This window comes from Octopus sinensis, linkage group LG20 (assembly GCF_006345805.1).
Source record: "Octopus sinensis linkage group LG20, ASM634580v1, whole genome shotgun sequence".
Lineage (NCBI taxonomy): Eukaryota > Metazoa > Mollusca > Cephalopoda > Octopoda > Octopodidae > Octopus > Octopus sinensis.
Genome location: NC_043016.1, coordinates 9,805,285 through 9,823,228, shown reverse-complemented (window position 1 = coordinate 9,823,228; position 17,944 = coordinate 9,805,285). Strand labels below are relative to the sequence as shown.

The following is a 17,944-nucleotide window of genomic DNA, read 5'->3' as shown; positions in this document are numbered from 1 at the left end:
AAAAATCGATAAATTCGACATGGGGTCGAGAATCAGAAACACAAACCACAGACTGTCTAGGGGACGCAACTCGACCTTTTTTAACTCAAAAAAAAATTACCATCATTTTTTTGCTATTTTTTGGCTATAACTCTAAAAATGCTTTATAGTTATTTCCCTTACAAACCTGAGCAACGCCGGGCGATACTGCTAGTGTTTAATAAATAATGGTTTAAATTTTTGGCACAAGGGTAGCAGTTTTTGAGCGAGGAGTGGGTAAAGGCGATTATATCAAGCTCAGTAATTTGACTGGTACTTATTTTATCGATTTCGGCGGAATTTGAAATCAGGACGTAAAAAAAACGGACGAAATGCTGCCAAGCAATTTGTCTGGCATGCAAACGATTGTCAGCTCACCGACTTAATAGATAAATAATTAAAAGTTAATTGCTGGCTCTAATTTCCAGAGAAAACCTGAAACGATAATTTCAGAAAGTAACAACAGTGAAATGCAGCTAGCTGGCAGAAGAGTTAGCACGTCAGACAAAATAGAGGCAGGGGTCAAGTTTGCCGGTCATCCTTTCGGGGTCGATAAAATACAGCACCAGCCAGCCAAGCACTGGAATCGATGTTAAAGCAGCATCTGGGAGACCCACTCGCCAGAGACAGTTCCTAGATACATCTGAAAGCTTTATCTGCCAGTATTCTCAGTCGAGTGTGTGTGTGCGTAAATATATACATCACACACGTCTACGTCTTTTCTACATAATGAGAATCGTTTTTTAAAATACAGTTCTCGCAGAGCGATTCATTATCTACAGCCTACGTAGAATACATCGATTTAATTGACTATCTTGTTTCCCAATAAATACGTGCCCTTGTCACGATGTAAGAAATTCTTTTCGCTTTCGAGTTATAATCCACAATGGAGCTCACTGCTTCGTCGATACAAGAGGCGATAAACGAGAATTACGCACGCACGAGCACATACACACACTTCGATCACCTATATTCCCTGACCTTACTGTTTTTGCATGTTTCAGTCACTGGACCACAGCCATGTGGAGGTACTGCTTTGAAAGATTCAGCCGAACAAATCGATTCCAGAACCTTTTTTTTTTAAAGTCTGGTACTGATAATATCGGTCTGTTTAACCCAGTGGTTTTCAACCAGGATTCCGCCAGTACAGTCCAGGGGTTCCGCAAGAAGTTACAAAACTGCTAAAATCGGCAGTAATTTTTAATTCTCCTGTGCAGATATGTGTGCATAAGACAATTAAATTATTGCACAGGGGTTCCTCGAGCCAGTGGAATGTTTCCTTGGGGTTCCGCTCCAGCAAAAAGTTTGAAAAGCACTGGTTTAACCAAACTAAATTACGAGGACATACTAATTTAAGGGGATGTAAACAAGTCAACACCAATTCTCAAGCGGTGGTGAGGGACAAACATGAGCCCCCCCCCTATTCCCCGCAAACACCTACCAAATCTACACACAAAATTTTGATTGGCTCAGGGTAGTAGTGGAGCGAACCAAAAACTACATGGTTGAAAAGCAAGTTTCCCAACCACACAGTCACGCCCAATTCAATTCTGTTCCACGGAAGTGTCGAATTTAGATTTGGTGAGGCCCTAAATTCCACAAAGCTTGAAGGTCCCTTGTTAAAAAATTAACATCTTAACATATCACAAAATACGAAAACTTATACAGTCTAATTATTTCGAAGCCCCTACGGACAGGAAGGCTCTAAGCTGTAACTTGTTTAATTTGTCCTAAATCTGTTGGTTCTTCCGGTTCACGTTTAAACCTTTGGGGATCATATTCCTAATGAAATTGACACCAACTATTTCAATTAATTTTGAAATAAAAATTAATGAAAAATATGACGAAAGGTTTAATTAAACTATGAATATTTTAAAATAGTTTTGTACGAGAACCAGACAGTTTCTGGGTGAGTTGGTTGGTGCAATGGCTAAATCTATATATATAAAGCTGAAGTTGTCTGTTATGGCAGGTTTGGTAGCTTTCAATTAACACTATCTCCTCCGAGACACTGTGGTGCAAGTTGACCAAAATTGAGAGTATGACAGAAGAAGGCTTGCTCTTCCTTCCGTAGAAGAAAAAATTCAAATCGGACCATGTTAACACCAAAAATTATTTACATAAAAAATGTGCTTTTTTTTCTATGAAAATCCCTATTTTTTACGATTTTTTTTTTACTACTGTGTCGCCATTTTTGGGTGTATTTCAACCAGAAAAATATTCACTTAAAGAGAATAACAAGCTACATAATGCAAAATTTTTACTTTTCAAAAATTCCTATTCTAAAGGGTCGAAACAAATCGGGCGATACTGCTAGTAAATGAGTAAACTTAAATCGTATTTCTTTCCTAGATTACTATTTCCCATGGTGGTTACGTAGGTAATAAGTGAAAACTTACAATAAAGTTTTAAATAAAAGAAACTCTTTTCGATCTTGTCTCAGTCACTCTCAAGTCATTGATTAAACCGGGACTATGTTAAGAGACTTGCCCAAGATGTCATGCAGTGGGACTGAACTCAAAGCCCTGTTGGGCTTACAATCGATTTGAGTATCATGTTGGGGATAAATTACGATACATCCTATTTCTTTACTACCCACAAGGGGCTAAACACAGAGGGGACAAACAAACGGATTAAGTCGATTATATCGACCCCAGTGCGTAACTGGTACTTAATTTATCGACCCCGAAAGGATGAAAGGCAAAGTCAACCAGCGGAATTTGAACCCAGAATGTAACGGCAGACGAAACACGGCTACGCATTTCGACCGGCGTTCTAACGATTCAGCCAGCTCGCCGCCTTACGATAAATCCATGCCCGCGCCTATACACACACTTTACCCGTTCGTGGAGGAGCACTTTTACTTTTTTTTTAATCGAAGTGGTGTACGGTTGAAAACATTGCTTTATTTATATCAACGAAATGTCTACCGTATGTATGAACTAACGTCCTCGCACGCTTTAACAATCCAAAACCTTATTTGTATCTGTTCAGGCAAATCGTTTAACGCAAGCAGAATGATTTGCACTCTTTTAGCTGCGTGACACTTTGATACTAAGACTATTACCGTAAGAATGGCTTAGGAAGAACCTTCAAATGGTAACCTATATGAATATAGATGCTTTGAAACGACAAATCTTTGAAGAGCAGTAGACATCTAGAGCTTCGCATAGAAACAACAGCCGAATCTCCTTCAAATCATACTGTACGTTTTTACAAAAAGAAAGCTACATTGGACTATGTAAACGAGATAGTCACCGACGGGACGCCTTACATCGTAGCTCAATTAGCGCTAAACTAATCTACTAGACTAGTACTTCGAATCGATCTAATAGGAACGTATAATTAAAACCATTATATAATTTTCTCACAAGTTAATTACACCAAAAGGAACAACAACCACCAAAACTTCAGCGATACTTGAGTATATAACACTCCACTTTAGTGTCAGTTCCGTTGGGCGGTCGGCGAAATCCAATTACTACTTTACATCGAATTCTAACCAGTTTGTCTGTCATAGTCCAGGACTTTTCTGCGCTGACGACGAGCCGGCAGAAACGGTCGCACCGGAAAAAAAAATGCTTAGCAGCATTTCTTCCGGTTCTTTACGTCATGAGTTCAAATACCGCAGAGGTCGACTACCTTTCATATGTTTGGGATGGATAATATAAGTCCCATTTAGAAACTGAGATCGCTGTAACCGACTTTCGCACGCTCTCTCTTTAAATTGCTGGCCTTGTGCCAAAATTTTGAATCTTGCCGTAATTGACTTTGCCTTTCATCCTTTCGCAGTCGATGTAATTGACTAGCTCCCACCCGCACAATTTCGCTCTTTGTGCCTATGGTAAAAAGAATTGGTATTATTATTATTATTATTGTTAGCGGCTTTCACCCGTCTTTACTTTCGGGATTTAAATTCGCCGGGTCGATTTTGCCTTTAATCCTATCGAGCTTAATAAAATAAGTACCAGTCAAGTACTGAAGTCGATGTAAATGCCTAGTCCCGTCTTCCCCCAAATTTCAAGCTTTGTACCTATTAGTATAAAGGATTATTATTATTATTATTATCGTTGTTAGGTCTTGTGTATTATTATTATTATCGTTGTTAGGTCTTGTGTATTATCATTATCGTTGTTAGGTCTTGTATATTATTATCGTTGTTAGGTCTTGGGTATTATTATTATCGTTGTTGGGTCTTGTGTATTATCATTATTATCGTTGTTAGGTCTTGTATATTATTATCGTTGTTAGGTCTTGTGTATTATTATTATCGTTGTTAGGTCTTGTATATTATTATCGTTGTTGGGTCTTGTGTATTATTATTATCGTTGTTGGGTCTTGTGTATTATCATTATTATCGTTGTTAGGTCTTGTGTATTATTATTATTATCGTTGTTAGGTCTTGTGTATTATTATCGTTGTTAGGTCTTGTGTATTATTATTATCGTTGTTAGGTCGTGTGTATTATTATCGTTGTTAGGTCTTGTGTATTATTATTATCGTTGTTGGGTCTTGTGTATTATTATTATCGTTGTTGGGTCTTGTGTATTATTATTATCGTTGTTGGGTCTTGTGTATTATCATTATTATCGTTGTTAGGTCTTGTGTATTATCATTATTATCGTTGTTAGGTCTTGTGTATTATCATTATTATCGTTGTTAGGTCGTGTGTATTATTATCGTTGTTAGGTCTTGTGTATTATTATTATCGTTGTTGGGTCTTGTGTATTATCATTATTATCGTTGTTAGGTCTTGTATATTATTATCGTTGTTAGGTCTTGTGTATTATTATTACCGTTGTTAGGTCTTGTGTATTATTATCATTATCGTTGTTAGGTCTTGTGTATTATTATCATTATCGTTGTTAGGTCTTGTGTATTATTATCATTATCGTTGTTAGGTCTTGTATATTATTATCGTTGTTAGGTCTTGTATATTATTATCGTTGTTAGGTCTTGTGCATTATTATTATTATTATCGTTGTTAGGTCGTGTATTATCATCATTATCGTTGTTAGGTCTTGTGCATTATTATTATTATTATTATCGTTGTTAGGTCTTGTGTATTATCATCATTATCGTTGTTAGGTCTTGTGTATTATCATCATTATCATCGTTGTTAGGTCTTGTGTATTATCATCATTATCGTTGTTAGGTCTTGTGTATTATTATTATTATTATTATTATTATCGTTGTTAGGTCTTGTGTATTATCATCATTATCGTTGTTAGGTCTTGTGCATTATTATTATTATTATTATCGTTGTTAGGTCTTGTGTATTATCATTATCGTTGTTAGGTCTTGTGTATTATTATTACCGTTGTTAGGTCTTGTGTATTATTATTATTACCGTTGTTAGGTCTTGTGTATTATTATTACCGTTGTTAGGTCTTGTGTATTATTATTACCGTTGTTAGGTCTTGTGTATTATTATTATTACCGTTGTTAGGTCTTGTGTATTATCATCATTATCGTTGTTAGGTCTTGTGTATTATCATCATTATCGTTGTTAGGTCTTGTGTATTATCATCATTATCGTTGTTAGGTCTTGTATATTATTATTATTATCGTTGTTAGGTCTTGTATATTATTATTATTATCGTTGTTAGGTATTGTATATTATTATTATTATTATCGTTGTTATGTATTGTATATTATTATTATTATCGTTGTTAGATCTTGTGTCTCACCACTTTCACATGATGAGACAATGAGTGGTCCTTTCCAACAGTGAACAAAACAGGTTGTTCTGAAACAAAAGGAAACGACCTGGATTCTTAACTATTCCCTCTGGATTTAGATTCAAACCAACAAACAGTCTCTCTTGCTTTCCACATTCCTACAGTGTCATACAAGAACTGATTTTGGTATTTAAACTACATAAAATGAGCTAATGGATATAGCTTAAGTGGAATGAATACGCATAAATATTTTTTTTAAAGGATGATGTACAAAACCCCGCAAGCAAACAAACAAACAAAAAATTGAAATTTCTGCTCTTCATTTCAGAAATGAAATACTTCGCCAAAAATAGCTAAACTCCCTGTAGTATTGTCGTCTCCTTACAGTTTCCTTAGATATTTTACCCGGCAGACATTCAAACTGAACACCAACAAACTAGCCAGACAGCTAGTAACATTGATGACCTACAAAGGTGTCACGTGTACTTTTTTTTTTTTCCTCTCTCAAGTCAGCGAAGTACTGCCATGAGCGTAGCTGGAACGGGGCGGTCTGCCTCGGGCAGCATTGTTACAGGGGCGACACTTTTGGGGTCTGCTGCAGACGGGAGCGGCAAATGGAAGGGGCCGCCCCTCGTGACGCACAACTAGCTACGCTAGTGAGTATTGCCAATGTGGTCATTCGAATTAACTTCATAGTTCGTGGTTGTCAATTTATGTAAGCCACGATAAAGCCATACATATGATGAACGGGGTATTTCGTCTGCGTTACGTTGTGAGTTCAAATTCCGCCGAGGTCGACTTTGCCTTTCATCCTTTCGGGGTCGATAAATTAAGTACCAGTTACGCACTGAGGTCGATATAATCGACTTAATACCTATGTCTGTCCTTGTTTGTCCCCTCTATGTTTAGCCTCTTGTGGGTAATAAAGAAATAGGTATTGCAATCCAACTGTGACTATTTCATATACACACACACGTTACACGTTGTGTATTTGAGACAGATTTATCCAACGCGATTTTTATTGGTTGTTATATCTAGCGGGTCCAGCTACCATGTGAATGAACAATAGGGGTTACCTTCGATTACTAATTTCAAGTACAGTCTATGTGCGTGATAGATATATATTATATAAGGCAGCGAGCTGGCAGAAACGTTAGCATGCCGGGCGAAATGCGTAGCCGTATTTCGCCTGCCGTTACGTTCTGTGAGTTCAAATTCCACCGAGGTCGACTTTGCCTTTCATCCTTTTGGGGTCGATAAATTAAGTACCAGTTACGCACTGGAGTCGATGTAATCGACTTAATCCGTTTGTCTGTCCTTGTTTGTCCCCTCTGTGTTTAGCCCCTTGTGGGCAATAAAGAAATAAGATATTTATATTTATGCATGTATGAGTGTTTGTTTACGTCCCCTTAAGCTAGCGATCCGACAAAAAGCGATCAACAGAATAGTTAAACTTTAAAAGAGTGGGTGAACCTGGACGACAGTCACCCCCACCCCCCAAAAAACGGAGCTTTCAGAATTTTTTTTTTTTTCTCAGCGGATTCCTAAGTTTTCGATGACGGAAATTCCGAATATGCAAAAAAAAAAAAAAAAAAAAATCATGAATCTAAAATTTTATATTCCTTCCCCACCCACCCACCCACCATTAAAAATTTTTTTTTTAATTTTCGAAATCTACGTGGAAAAACACGGAGATTAACAATATCGTGTTTGCCTCTATGAAAATAGTTTACATTTAAAGCGAAAAAAAACAAAAAAAAAAAACAAGACCGATGTATATAACAGGTATGTAAAACATACTGATTCACTTGTTTCAGCCGTTCATTTTCAGTGAGCTGTAGAGATTGTTGCGCACGCGCACCCTTTTTTGCTGGGTGGCAAGGGGGGGTGTGGATCAAATTTGGAGTTTTTTTTTTTCTTTATATATTGTTAATCTCTGTCCAGCTCCAAAGGATTTGATTAATTAAACCCTTCAAAATGGTGCCACAGCATGCTTGCAGTCCAGTGAATAAAACGCGATTATCCACTCACAAGGCTTTGGTCGGGCCGAAGCTATAGAAGATACTTGCCCAAGGTGTGTGTGTATGTATATATATATATATATATATATATATATATATATATAATATATATATATATATATATACCGGAGTAAGCACATAAATGTGAAACACGGTAGAAAAAAGAGTACTCAAATACCAGAGGTAGAGTAATATGCTTTATTTAAAAGCAGAAATATCACAAAAACTGTGAAACTGAGTAACAGTTTTTGTGATACATCTGCTGCTTTTAAATAATATATATATATATATATATATATATATATATATATATATATATATATATATATATATAGTACTTTGGACAAGTATCTTCTATAGCTTCGAGTAGACCAAAGCCTTGGGAGTGGATTTGGTAGATGGAACTGAAAGCCAGTCGTGTGTGTCAGTGCCATCACCTCTTGACAACTGGTGTTGGTTTGTTTACGTTCCTATAACTTAGCGGCTCGATAAAAGACCCCAATAAATTAAGTATCAGGCTTAAAAACAAAAAATAAGTACTGGGGTCGATTCATTCGACTAAAAAAGTTCTTCGAAGCGATGCCCCAGAATGGCCGCAGTCTAATGACTGAAGTAGATAAAAAATACACACAAGGATAATCTAAGTCTAGCCAACTGAATAGAATATTCGCAGAGAAAGCTTAAAACAGAAACGTCTACTGTTGTCACCTGTTCAGGCTTAAAAACCAAATTCACTATCAGTATCACCTTTATTTTACAAGAAAAATTTAGGATAACCAGGAATTTTTTTAGAGTAATCACCCTGGCATATGGTTTTTCTTTTATATATATTTTAAGTTTGCTCCCCCAACATGGTTCTGGATTTAGTCTCATAGTGTGGCATCTTTCTACAACAACCCCGGATCGACCAAAGCCTTAGGAGTGGATTTTGTACGCAGAAACTGAAATAACCTCGTGTATGTGTGTGTGTGTGTCTGAGTGAGAGAGAGAGATTAGTCGCAGTCCAATAATTGTAAGTTAAAGATCCTATTATGGGGGGAATATTTGTTTTCTAACTTCATAGAAAAATCTGTTAATCTAAGTTTTTCAACAAGCTATATTACATGTTTGTGACCTTACCCTATATATGTATTTTGTGAGCAAAAACGTTGTCCTCTGGCATCTTCTCCTTAAGCCCTTTTACATTGTACGGGCTCAGAATGCCGAAGCGAGCGATTAAACATCTTTTTACTCGGGAACAACGACAATCTATCTATCCATCCATCCATCTATCTATCTAAGTTAACCTTTCTTTAAAAGTTCATACCTGTTCTCCAGAACTAGGCGAAATACGGCAGTATAATTAAATGATCCGCACAATGGAGAGAGAGGTGGGCGGGGGGGGAGTAAGAGAGAACAAACATTCTATTAATTTAAAATAAACAAATGACTGACGCAGACGACTTGCCACGCTGTGTCTCTTAACAAGCACCTGTCTATCTGGAACTCTCGCGGTTTTTCTGCTTAATTTAACACTTGCACGAACACACGCGCTCGCGCGCGTGTATACATATATATAGATTATATATATATATATATATACTCTTTTACTTGTTTCAGTCATTTGACTGCGACCATGCTGGAGCACCGCCTTTGATCGAGCAACTCGACCCCGGAACTTATTCTTTTGTAAGCCCAGTACTTATTCTATCGGTTTCTTTTGCCGAACCGCTAAGTGACGGGGACGTAAACACACCAGCATCGGTTGTCAAGCAATGCTAGGGGGACAAACACAGACACACAAACACACACACATATATATATATATACATATATACGACGGGCTTCTTTCAGTTTCCGTCTACCAATCCACCCACAAGGCTTTGGTCGGCCCGAGGCTATAGTAGAAGACACTTGTCCAAGGTGCCACGCAGTGAGACTGAACCCGGAACCATGTGGTTGGTAAATATATATATATATATATATATAAATTTTATATATATATATATATTAATCTGCCGTTACATACACACACACACACTGTATGTGTGTTTAAGAACAATTAAGATTTATACTATATATGTTAGCTCTAAGAAAGAGTGAACTCATTACGTTTTTTGAGTAAAGATTTGTGGGTATCAGAAGGTTCGATACCTCACTGGGCTAGGAGGAATCTTTGGACTATACTCAGGATTTCCGCTGATCACAATGATCTGTTGACGCTTCCAATTCCCCTACTTAAAAAAACAGACAAGACAGTGGGTGAAGTGTATGGACTACGTAATTAAACAATGCATATTGAAAATACAAGGCCAATTAATTTAAGTGTAGAGAAGTTTGACAATAATGTCATTGGTACATTGTGTCCTCCTAGGTCAATGTCTTCGACATTTTCAAGTTTCAACTTACAAAGAAAAATGAGGGCTGTGTAGTAAAGTAGCTTGCTTACTACCAACCACATTGTTCCGGGTTCAGTCCCACTGCGTGGCATTTTTGGGTAAGTGTCTTCTACTATAGCATCGGGCCGACCAAAGCCTTGCGAGTGGATTTGGTAGACGGAAACTGAAAGAAGCCCGTCGTATATATATATAAATATATATATATATGTGGTGTGTGTGTGTGTGTGTGTGTGTGTTCTACTATAGCATCGGGCCGACCAAATCCTTGTGAGTGGATTTAGTAGACGGAAACTGAAAGAAGCCCGTCGTATATATATATATGTCTATGTTTGACCCCTCCCCCCACATCGCTTGACAACCGATGCTGGTGTATTTACGTACCCGTAACTTAGCGGTTCGGCAAAAAGAGACCGATAGAATAAGTACTAGGCTTACAAAGAATAAGTCCTGGGGTCGATTTGCTCGACTAAAGGCGGTGCTCCAGCATGGCCACAGTCAAATGACTGAAACAAGTAAAAGAGAGTCAAAGAAGCAAGTGCACAGTAATCCTTCGCCACATCGCGGTTCACCTATCGTCTACTCTAAACATTCGCTTATAAACCGGAGGAGTTGAAGAGAGGGGGCGCCTGCCGAGGTGCACCTGGTAGTCGGGGTAACAAGGATGCGTGGAATTCCTCGGTTGGGGGAATTTTTTTTATTGCTTGACTGTATTGTTGTCATTGTTATTTTAGTGTTTACTCGATTCGTGGTTAACCTCAAGTGTCTCGTTTTGTATTGTATTGTCCCTATTTTGTTTTGTGTCCGGCCCTTGTGGCTAATAAGGAAACGATTATTACAACTTATTGACCTCAAGAGACAATGAAGAATCGACCCTAAGACAACGTAAAAAGAAAAACGAGGAGTGCAGAGCTATGACGTCCTTTTCTTTTCCCCACCACCTCTCAAGTCAACGATCTTAACATTGAACCAAAAGAAAATAAGAACAATGTTCAAGGAGCGGTCTTTCTAATGCGGTTTTCACATTAACACAGCAATAAATAAAAAAGAAATTGTTTTTCTAAGGAATTAGAACAATTGAAATCCGACTAATAGGAGATACAGCAGATACGTCAGTCGAAGCAAGAAAGGAAAATATATACATCTTTATATATAAAAGAGAGGTTGTGTGCTGTCTGTCTCCTACGATTTAGATTCCTAGCTACTCCCACATTTTGCGGTGCAGTTTAACCAAAACCGGGTATCTTATAGTCGTGATTCATATCGAGCCCTTCTGGGTATTAGCGCGCGTCTACGATGAGTCTACGATTTTAAAAATAATTTACCATCATTTTTTTCCATTTTAATGCATTTTTTTCGCTATTATATAAGGGAAGTAACTCTCTAAAAATGTCTACGATGAGTCAACGATTTTAAAAAAAAATTTACCATCATTTTTTTCCATTTTAATGCATTTTTTTGCTATTTTTTGGCTATAACTCTCTAAAAATGCTTATATAGTTATTTCCCTTACAAACCCGAGCAACGCCGGGCGATACTGCTAGTATACATTTAAAAATAAAAAAAAAGTACCGAAGACGCCGACGGATTTGAATCTCGCATATCGTACTGTAAACTACCTTATTTCTATTTTACACAGCGATAAAATTATTCCAAATGTATATCTTACACTCTTATAATTTGAGTCGGCTGCTGCTGTTTCTAGGAGTTTCAAGGAACGATGTCGAGATTTAAATCTGATTGCGTCTTTATAATTTAAGTAACCAGAAGATGGATTTGGCATTTAATCTTTATTTTGTACAACGGTCGTGTGTTACAAAATGGATGCAACACAGATTGAAAGAGGTCTCCCCACCCATAAGGGACAGTAGCAGGGTGGGTCGAAGCGACCGTTGTACAAACAGGTTAATACCAAATCCATTTTCTGGTTACTTAAGAAATTATTATTATCTCAACTAACACTGCGGAATTCCTGAAGTAGAATCCAACGGAAATATACTGACTGCGGATGAGACCAGGTAACCAACCCCAAACTGTGACAGTGCTCTACCCTTTAGTCCAAAATTATTAAATATATATATATATATTTCTTTACTACCCACAAGGGGCTAAACATAGAGAGAACAAACAAGGACAGACAAACGGATTAAATCGATTACATCGACCCCAGTGCGTAACTGGTACTTAATTTATCGACCTCGAAAGGATGAAAGGCAAAGTCGACCTCGGCGGAATTTGAACCCAGAACGTAACGGCAGACGAAATACGGCTACGCATTTCGCCCGGCGTGCTAACGTTTCTGCCACAGTCCGCAGATGAGATTCAGAAATTCAGAGTATAGAAGCCCTCAAATGATTCAAACTTCGGTTCCGATGTCTTTACGAGGGATCAATTCGGCGGGCAAAGAATGACTGAGGCAATTATACGGATATTTAATATATCTAATTTGTTTATCCGTATATACAATTCTTTTATTTGTTTCAATCAGACTACGGCCACGCTAGAGCACCGGCCTTCAAGCGTTTTAGTCAAATGAATCGACCTCAGCACTTAATTAGTTTTCTTTTTTAAGTCCATCACTTATTCTGTCGGTTCTTTTGCCGGACCACGTAGCAAACCCAAACCTATTTCTTTATTACCCACAAGGGGCTAAACATAGAGGGGACAAACAAGGACAGACATAGGTATTAAGTCGATTGCATCGACCCCAGTGCGTAACTGGTACTTTATTTATCGACCCCGAAAGGATGAAAGGCAAAGTCGACCTCGGCGGAATTTGAACTCACAACGTAACGGCAGACGAAATACCGCAAAGCATTTCGCCCGGCGTTCTAACGATTCAGCCAGCTCGCCGCCTTAGCAAACCCAAACCGGTTGTCGAGCAGTGGTAGAACACACACATACACACGTGTGTATCCTCGTTACCGCTTGACAACCGGTGTTGTGTTTACGCTCCCGTAACTTAGCAGTTCGGCAAGACACTGATAGAATAAGTACCAGGCTTAAATAAGTACAAAAATTCTAGGCGGTGCTCCAGTATGGCCGCAATCTAATGACTGAAACAAAATATATATGCATATATAAACAAGTACACTTTGAAATATACAATCAATGCCCGTTCTTATTGTTATGTATCGTTATACAAATTACATCTAAAGCAAAATTTTTTCAGTGACCCTTAAAATATTGTGAATCCCCAATTTACTATTTTGCTACATGGACCCCCCACCCTCTTCACCAAAATCTAACATGGACCCCGGTTGAGACCCAGAGTGTGGATTCACCATCCACCCTAGAAAGAGAGATAAAAATTCTATAGTGTAAACCACTTAATTCACAGCGATGCTAAAATTGTTCCTCGTTACCAACCCGGCTGAAACCGGCTCTGGTTCTGAGTACAAATGTCAGGTTTTCACAAGTTTTAAATTAAAACCTTCCACCAAACCTTTGTCACAATTTATATTCCTGATACTAGCTTAATGATAACTAAGTTATTTTACTAAATTGTTCGTTATATATTTAAAGTAATTGAAAGAAACACAGAGCATCTCAACAGAAATATGGTAACAAAAGGGTTAAATATATAGAGAGAAACAAATTCTTAGAAACAGTAAAATCTTACAATCTTAGATTTCAAATTATTTTGCCAATCCATACCCAATTTTCGAAGCAATTTGCAAAACTTATAAAGATGTTTTGGGTTCCTAACGAAAATAAAATTGTGTACAACTCGCAAAAATTATAGAAGTTTTTGTCTTGTCTTTTACTTGTTTGTCATTGGACTGCGACCATGCTGGAGCATAGCCTTAAAAGGATTTTAGCCGAACAAATCAACCTCAGTAATTATTTTCAAAATCTTGTTTCTTTTGTTAATTCACTGGCATTCCTTCACTATTACTACACGACATCATTCACCCACACAGCTTTCCTTCGTGACATAAATAGAGGCTCAGCTGAGAAAGAAGGTGAATGATGTCGTGTACCCATACCTACACTCTGGAGATCAATACCGAAGTATAGCCTCCTTTTCCCGAACCGCTAAGTTACGAATAGATAAACCAATACACCGATTGTCAAGCGATTATGTGGATAAAGACACACACACACACAGAGGCTTCTTCTAGTTTCCGTCAACGAGATTCACTCACAAGGCTTGGTCGGACCGAGATATAGAAGAAGTCACTTGTCCAAAATGTCGTAGAAGTGGGACTGAACATGGGACCAGATGGTTGGCAAGCAAGTTTGTTACGCATAAAGCCACGCCTGTGTCCATAAGAATGTTTAAGTTAAAAAACGATAGAGCTAAGAAAAATAGAAATTGACTGTCGGTGTCGGTGTCAACGGAAAACAAATAACTAAAAATGAACTCCTATACGGTCACAACTTGCTAGACACAGCAGCCAAAGCTAATACAAACTACACTGTCTTTAAAAATAAAAACAAAATACAGACAATGTAGTCCTATATATGCTATATCTAAGGAATAAAGGGAAAAAAAGTCTAGCCGGTCATGTTTGGAATTGCTTTTGATAGGTATGCATACGTTCGATAAAGCCTGACCTAAGTTCATTAACACTCTAAGCTAAAGAAATATCACATAGTAACGACAATAGTTATAAATTACCAGTCTATCTAAATTATACAAAAGCGGCTCCAACAAAACAACAAATGAAGTCACTACAAATCGTCAGACAGTAAAAGAAAGATAAATAAATAAACCTAAACTAAAGGAATAACAAAATATCAATAGTAAAAACTTAACGACGATAACATTACTATCATTGTCACACTATACAAGGCAAGTCGTGAACATAGTTGGAAGTAAATAACTACGTTCCCACACACACACACACCATTTCATTTCATTTATAAGCAACTTTTACAATAAGAAAAGTTTAGTTAAGTTTCCAAACACTTCTTTTCTCCATATAATTCCCAATTACATGTAGGATGTGCAATTAAAGAGAAATATTGGTCTGCGGTACTTGACAGGTGCTCGTTTTTTTTTTAAATGTATGAAACTAACAAAATATAGGGTTTTTTTTTTCCTTTTTTCGTTTCAAGTAAAAGGGAAATAGTTTGCTGAATAATGATCACAGTCGGTTTAATTAAATTAAATTTAGTCAATAGCTGGTGTTCATTTATTTATCTAGTTCGGGCGCAGGGTGGAATTGAAAGAGAAAAATCAGTTTCTACTGTAAAACAGTGTAAGAGATTTTCCTTAAAAACAAATAAATAAACACATTCTTTTCATTCTAAAGATTAAGAAAAAAGAAAACTATGCGTAAATTACTTGTATATAGAAACAAATACATGCATTATAAATCAACAGCGGTTCAGAAGTAAAACCGAGAACCGAAATATGGAAAACAATATAATAGTTAAAGAATATGAGCGATATGAAGGGAAAAATTAATATATTTTTTCCTGTTTGTGAGTGCATTCTTGAAAGTACATATAAATGTTCGCTTGTTCACAGGTTTTATTCATTTACAATTACAAAACAATATATGCAATGAAAGTTCAAGACATATATATATATATACATTTGATATGTTACTTGTATTTAATTCTTAACTGTAATTGTACATGCTAACAAGTGGCAACCACTTTTTTTTTGTAATGAATTAGCAATTGAAGGTACAGGTATACATATATATTTATGTAGATAGATACATTTCAAATACAAAACAAGTTTATAGACGGGATGTAAAACTGTCATTTTCAACAAACAACTGGAAAATACGTGTATATTTACATACATATATATATATATAAGTTCATATATAAGTAAAATTTAATGGGGTTTAAAACTCACCTTAAGTTTAGACTTTTGTGTAAGACCAGACTGTTTATCTGCTAGAAATATGAATGCATGCCAAATCGCTTTTTCTAGTTCTTCCATCTTCAGTTCTTGCATTCACAAATTACACATTTATAATAAGGCTTTTATATTTAATTTTTAAAAAATATAAACACACACATATATATATATATATGTGTGGGGGTCTTTGATATGGTGAAGGAAGGAGGGCTATCGAAAAAGTTAATTAAAACTTTGGTTGTAAGAGAACAAACTTTGTGACTTTCTCGTGTTTGAATGTTGGCCGTATTGAACAAAAAAGTGAGCAGTGGGCGGAAATCGTCAAGTGAGTGTGTGTGTGTGTATGTATGTTTGCGCGCCCGTTTGTTTGTTCGTGTATGTAAATGAGTTTTCATATACAAGAAAATATTTTAGTGATAAAAAAAACCCCATAAAATAGTTTCCATTTACGGTATGTTGTACACTTTTTTTAATTTTATTTTGCATACTTTTCATTTGTTTTTTTTTCTGGGTTTTTTTTTCAATTATTCTTTGTTATGTTTTGTTTTACGTTAAATACACAGAAAAACATGTATACACACAGACATATACATACGCACACACACATTAATTGTGTGTTCATATATCTGTGTATATATACAGTCACTTGTTGAATATCTATTTAGTAACACACGTACACACATGCATGTATGTATGTACACACACACACACACGCACGCACACACAAACACACACACACACACACACACGCACGCAACCAGCTGGACAGACTGTCAGACAGACAGATAGAGCGAGAGAGAGATTTGTGTGTAAACATGTATGTTTATATATATGTATATATATATTCTTTTATTTGTTTCAGTCATTTGACTGCGACCACACTGGAGCACTACCTTTTAGCCGAACAAATCGACCTCTGGACTTATTCTTTGTAAGCCTGGTGCTTATTCTGTCGGATCTCTTTTGCCGAACTGCTAAGTTACGGGTACGTAAACACACCAGCATTGGTTGTCAAGCGAAGTTGGTGGGGACACAAACACACACAAACACGCACTCATAAATGTATACATTCATACATACACACACACACACACACACACACACGACGGACTCCTTTCAGTTTCCGTCCACTCACAAGGCTTTGGTCGGCCCGAGGCTATAGTAGAAGACCCAAGGTGCCACACTGTGGGACTGAACCCGGAACCCCCGGAACCATGTGGTTGAGAAGCAAGCTTCTTACCCCGCGGCCACTTTAATTTGTTTTTTTTTCATTGGACTGATATCCGGGTGGATAGTAACAATGTCTGTCATATTAAACAACGAGAAAGAAACAAAAACAAAAACGAAAAGGTGACGACAGGTCGTATTGACATTGCGTGATCGTGTGTCTTTTATATTTCGTTTTTTTTTTTTTTTTGTGCTTGTTTCAGTCATTAGACTGCGACCATGCTGCAGCACCACCTTGAAGAATTTTTTGTGGAATGAATCGACCCCTGTTCTTTTTTTTTTTTTTTGTAAGCCTGGTACTTATTCTATCGATATCTTTTGTCGAACAGCTAATGTTACGAGGACGTAAACACACCAACACCGGTTGTCAAGCGGTGGCGGGGAACAAAACACATATACAAAAACTCGTTCGAAGATAGGAGAGTGGGGAAGAATTAGGAAGCGGGGCAAAATGAGTAATTTCTTTTTTTTTTTTTTTTTTTACCTTTTTTTTACATTGTGAGTATTACATCATTATTTTGTACTTTTGCATCATCTTTAGAGTTAAAAATACCTTGGGCAAGTGTCTTCTACTATAGCCTCGGGCCAACCAAATCCTTGTGAGTGGATTTGGTAGACGGAAACTGAAAGAAGCCTGTCGTATATATGTGTGTGTGTATATGTTTGTGTGTCTGTGTTTGTCCCATCCAACATCACTTGACAACCGATGCTGGTGTGTTTACGTCCCCGTAACTTAGCAGTTCGGCAAAAGAGTCCGATAGAATAAGTACTAGGCTTACAAAGAATAAGTCCTGGGGT

The 17,944-nt window shown here is 37.1% G+C and overlaps 1 protein-coding gene across 2 annotated transcripts in view; it reads right to left on the bottom strand.

Moving 5' to 3' along the window:
• The window catches only part of LOC115222694 (switch-associated protein 70), a 160,462-nt gene extending 144,172 nt beyond the window's left edge, over nt 1-16,290 (bottom strand). The window contains exon 1 of one of the 2 annotated variants that reach the window (XM_029793016.2): nt 15,914-16,290. In XM_029793016.2, coding sequence (XP_029648876.1) covers nt 15,914-16,015 — 102 coding nt within the window. In that variant the 5' untranslated portion in view covers nt 16,016-16,290. The remainder of the gene's footprint in view (nt 1-15,913) is intronic. The other variant, XM_029793014.2, reaches the window with a different exon arrangement.
• Nucleotides 16,291-17,944: the final 1,654 nt, after the last annotated feature.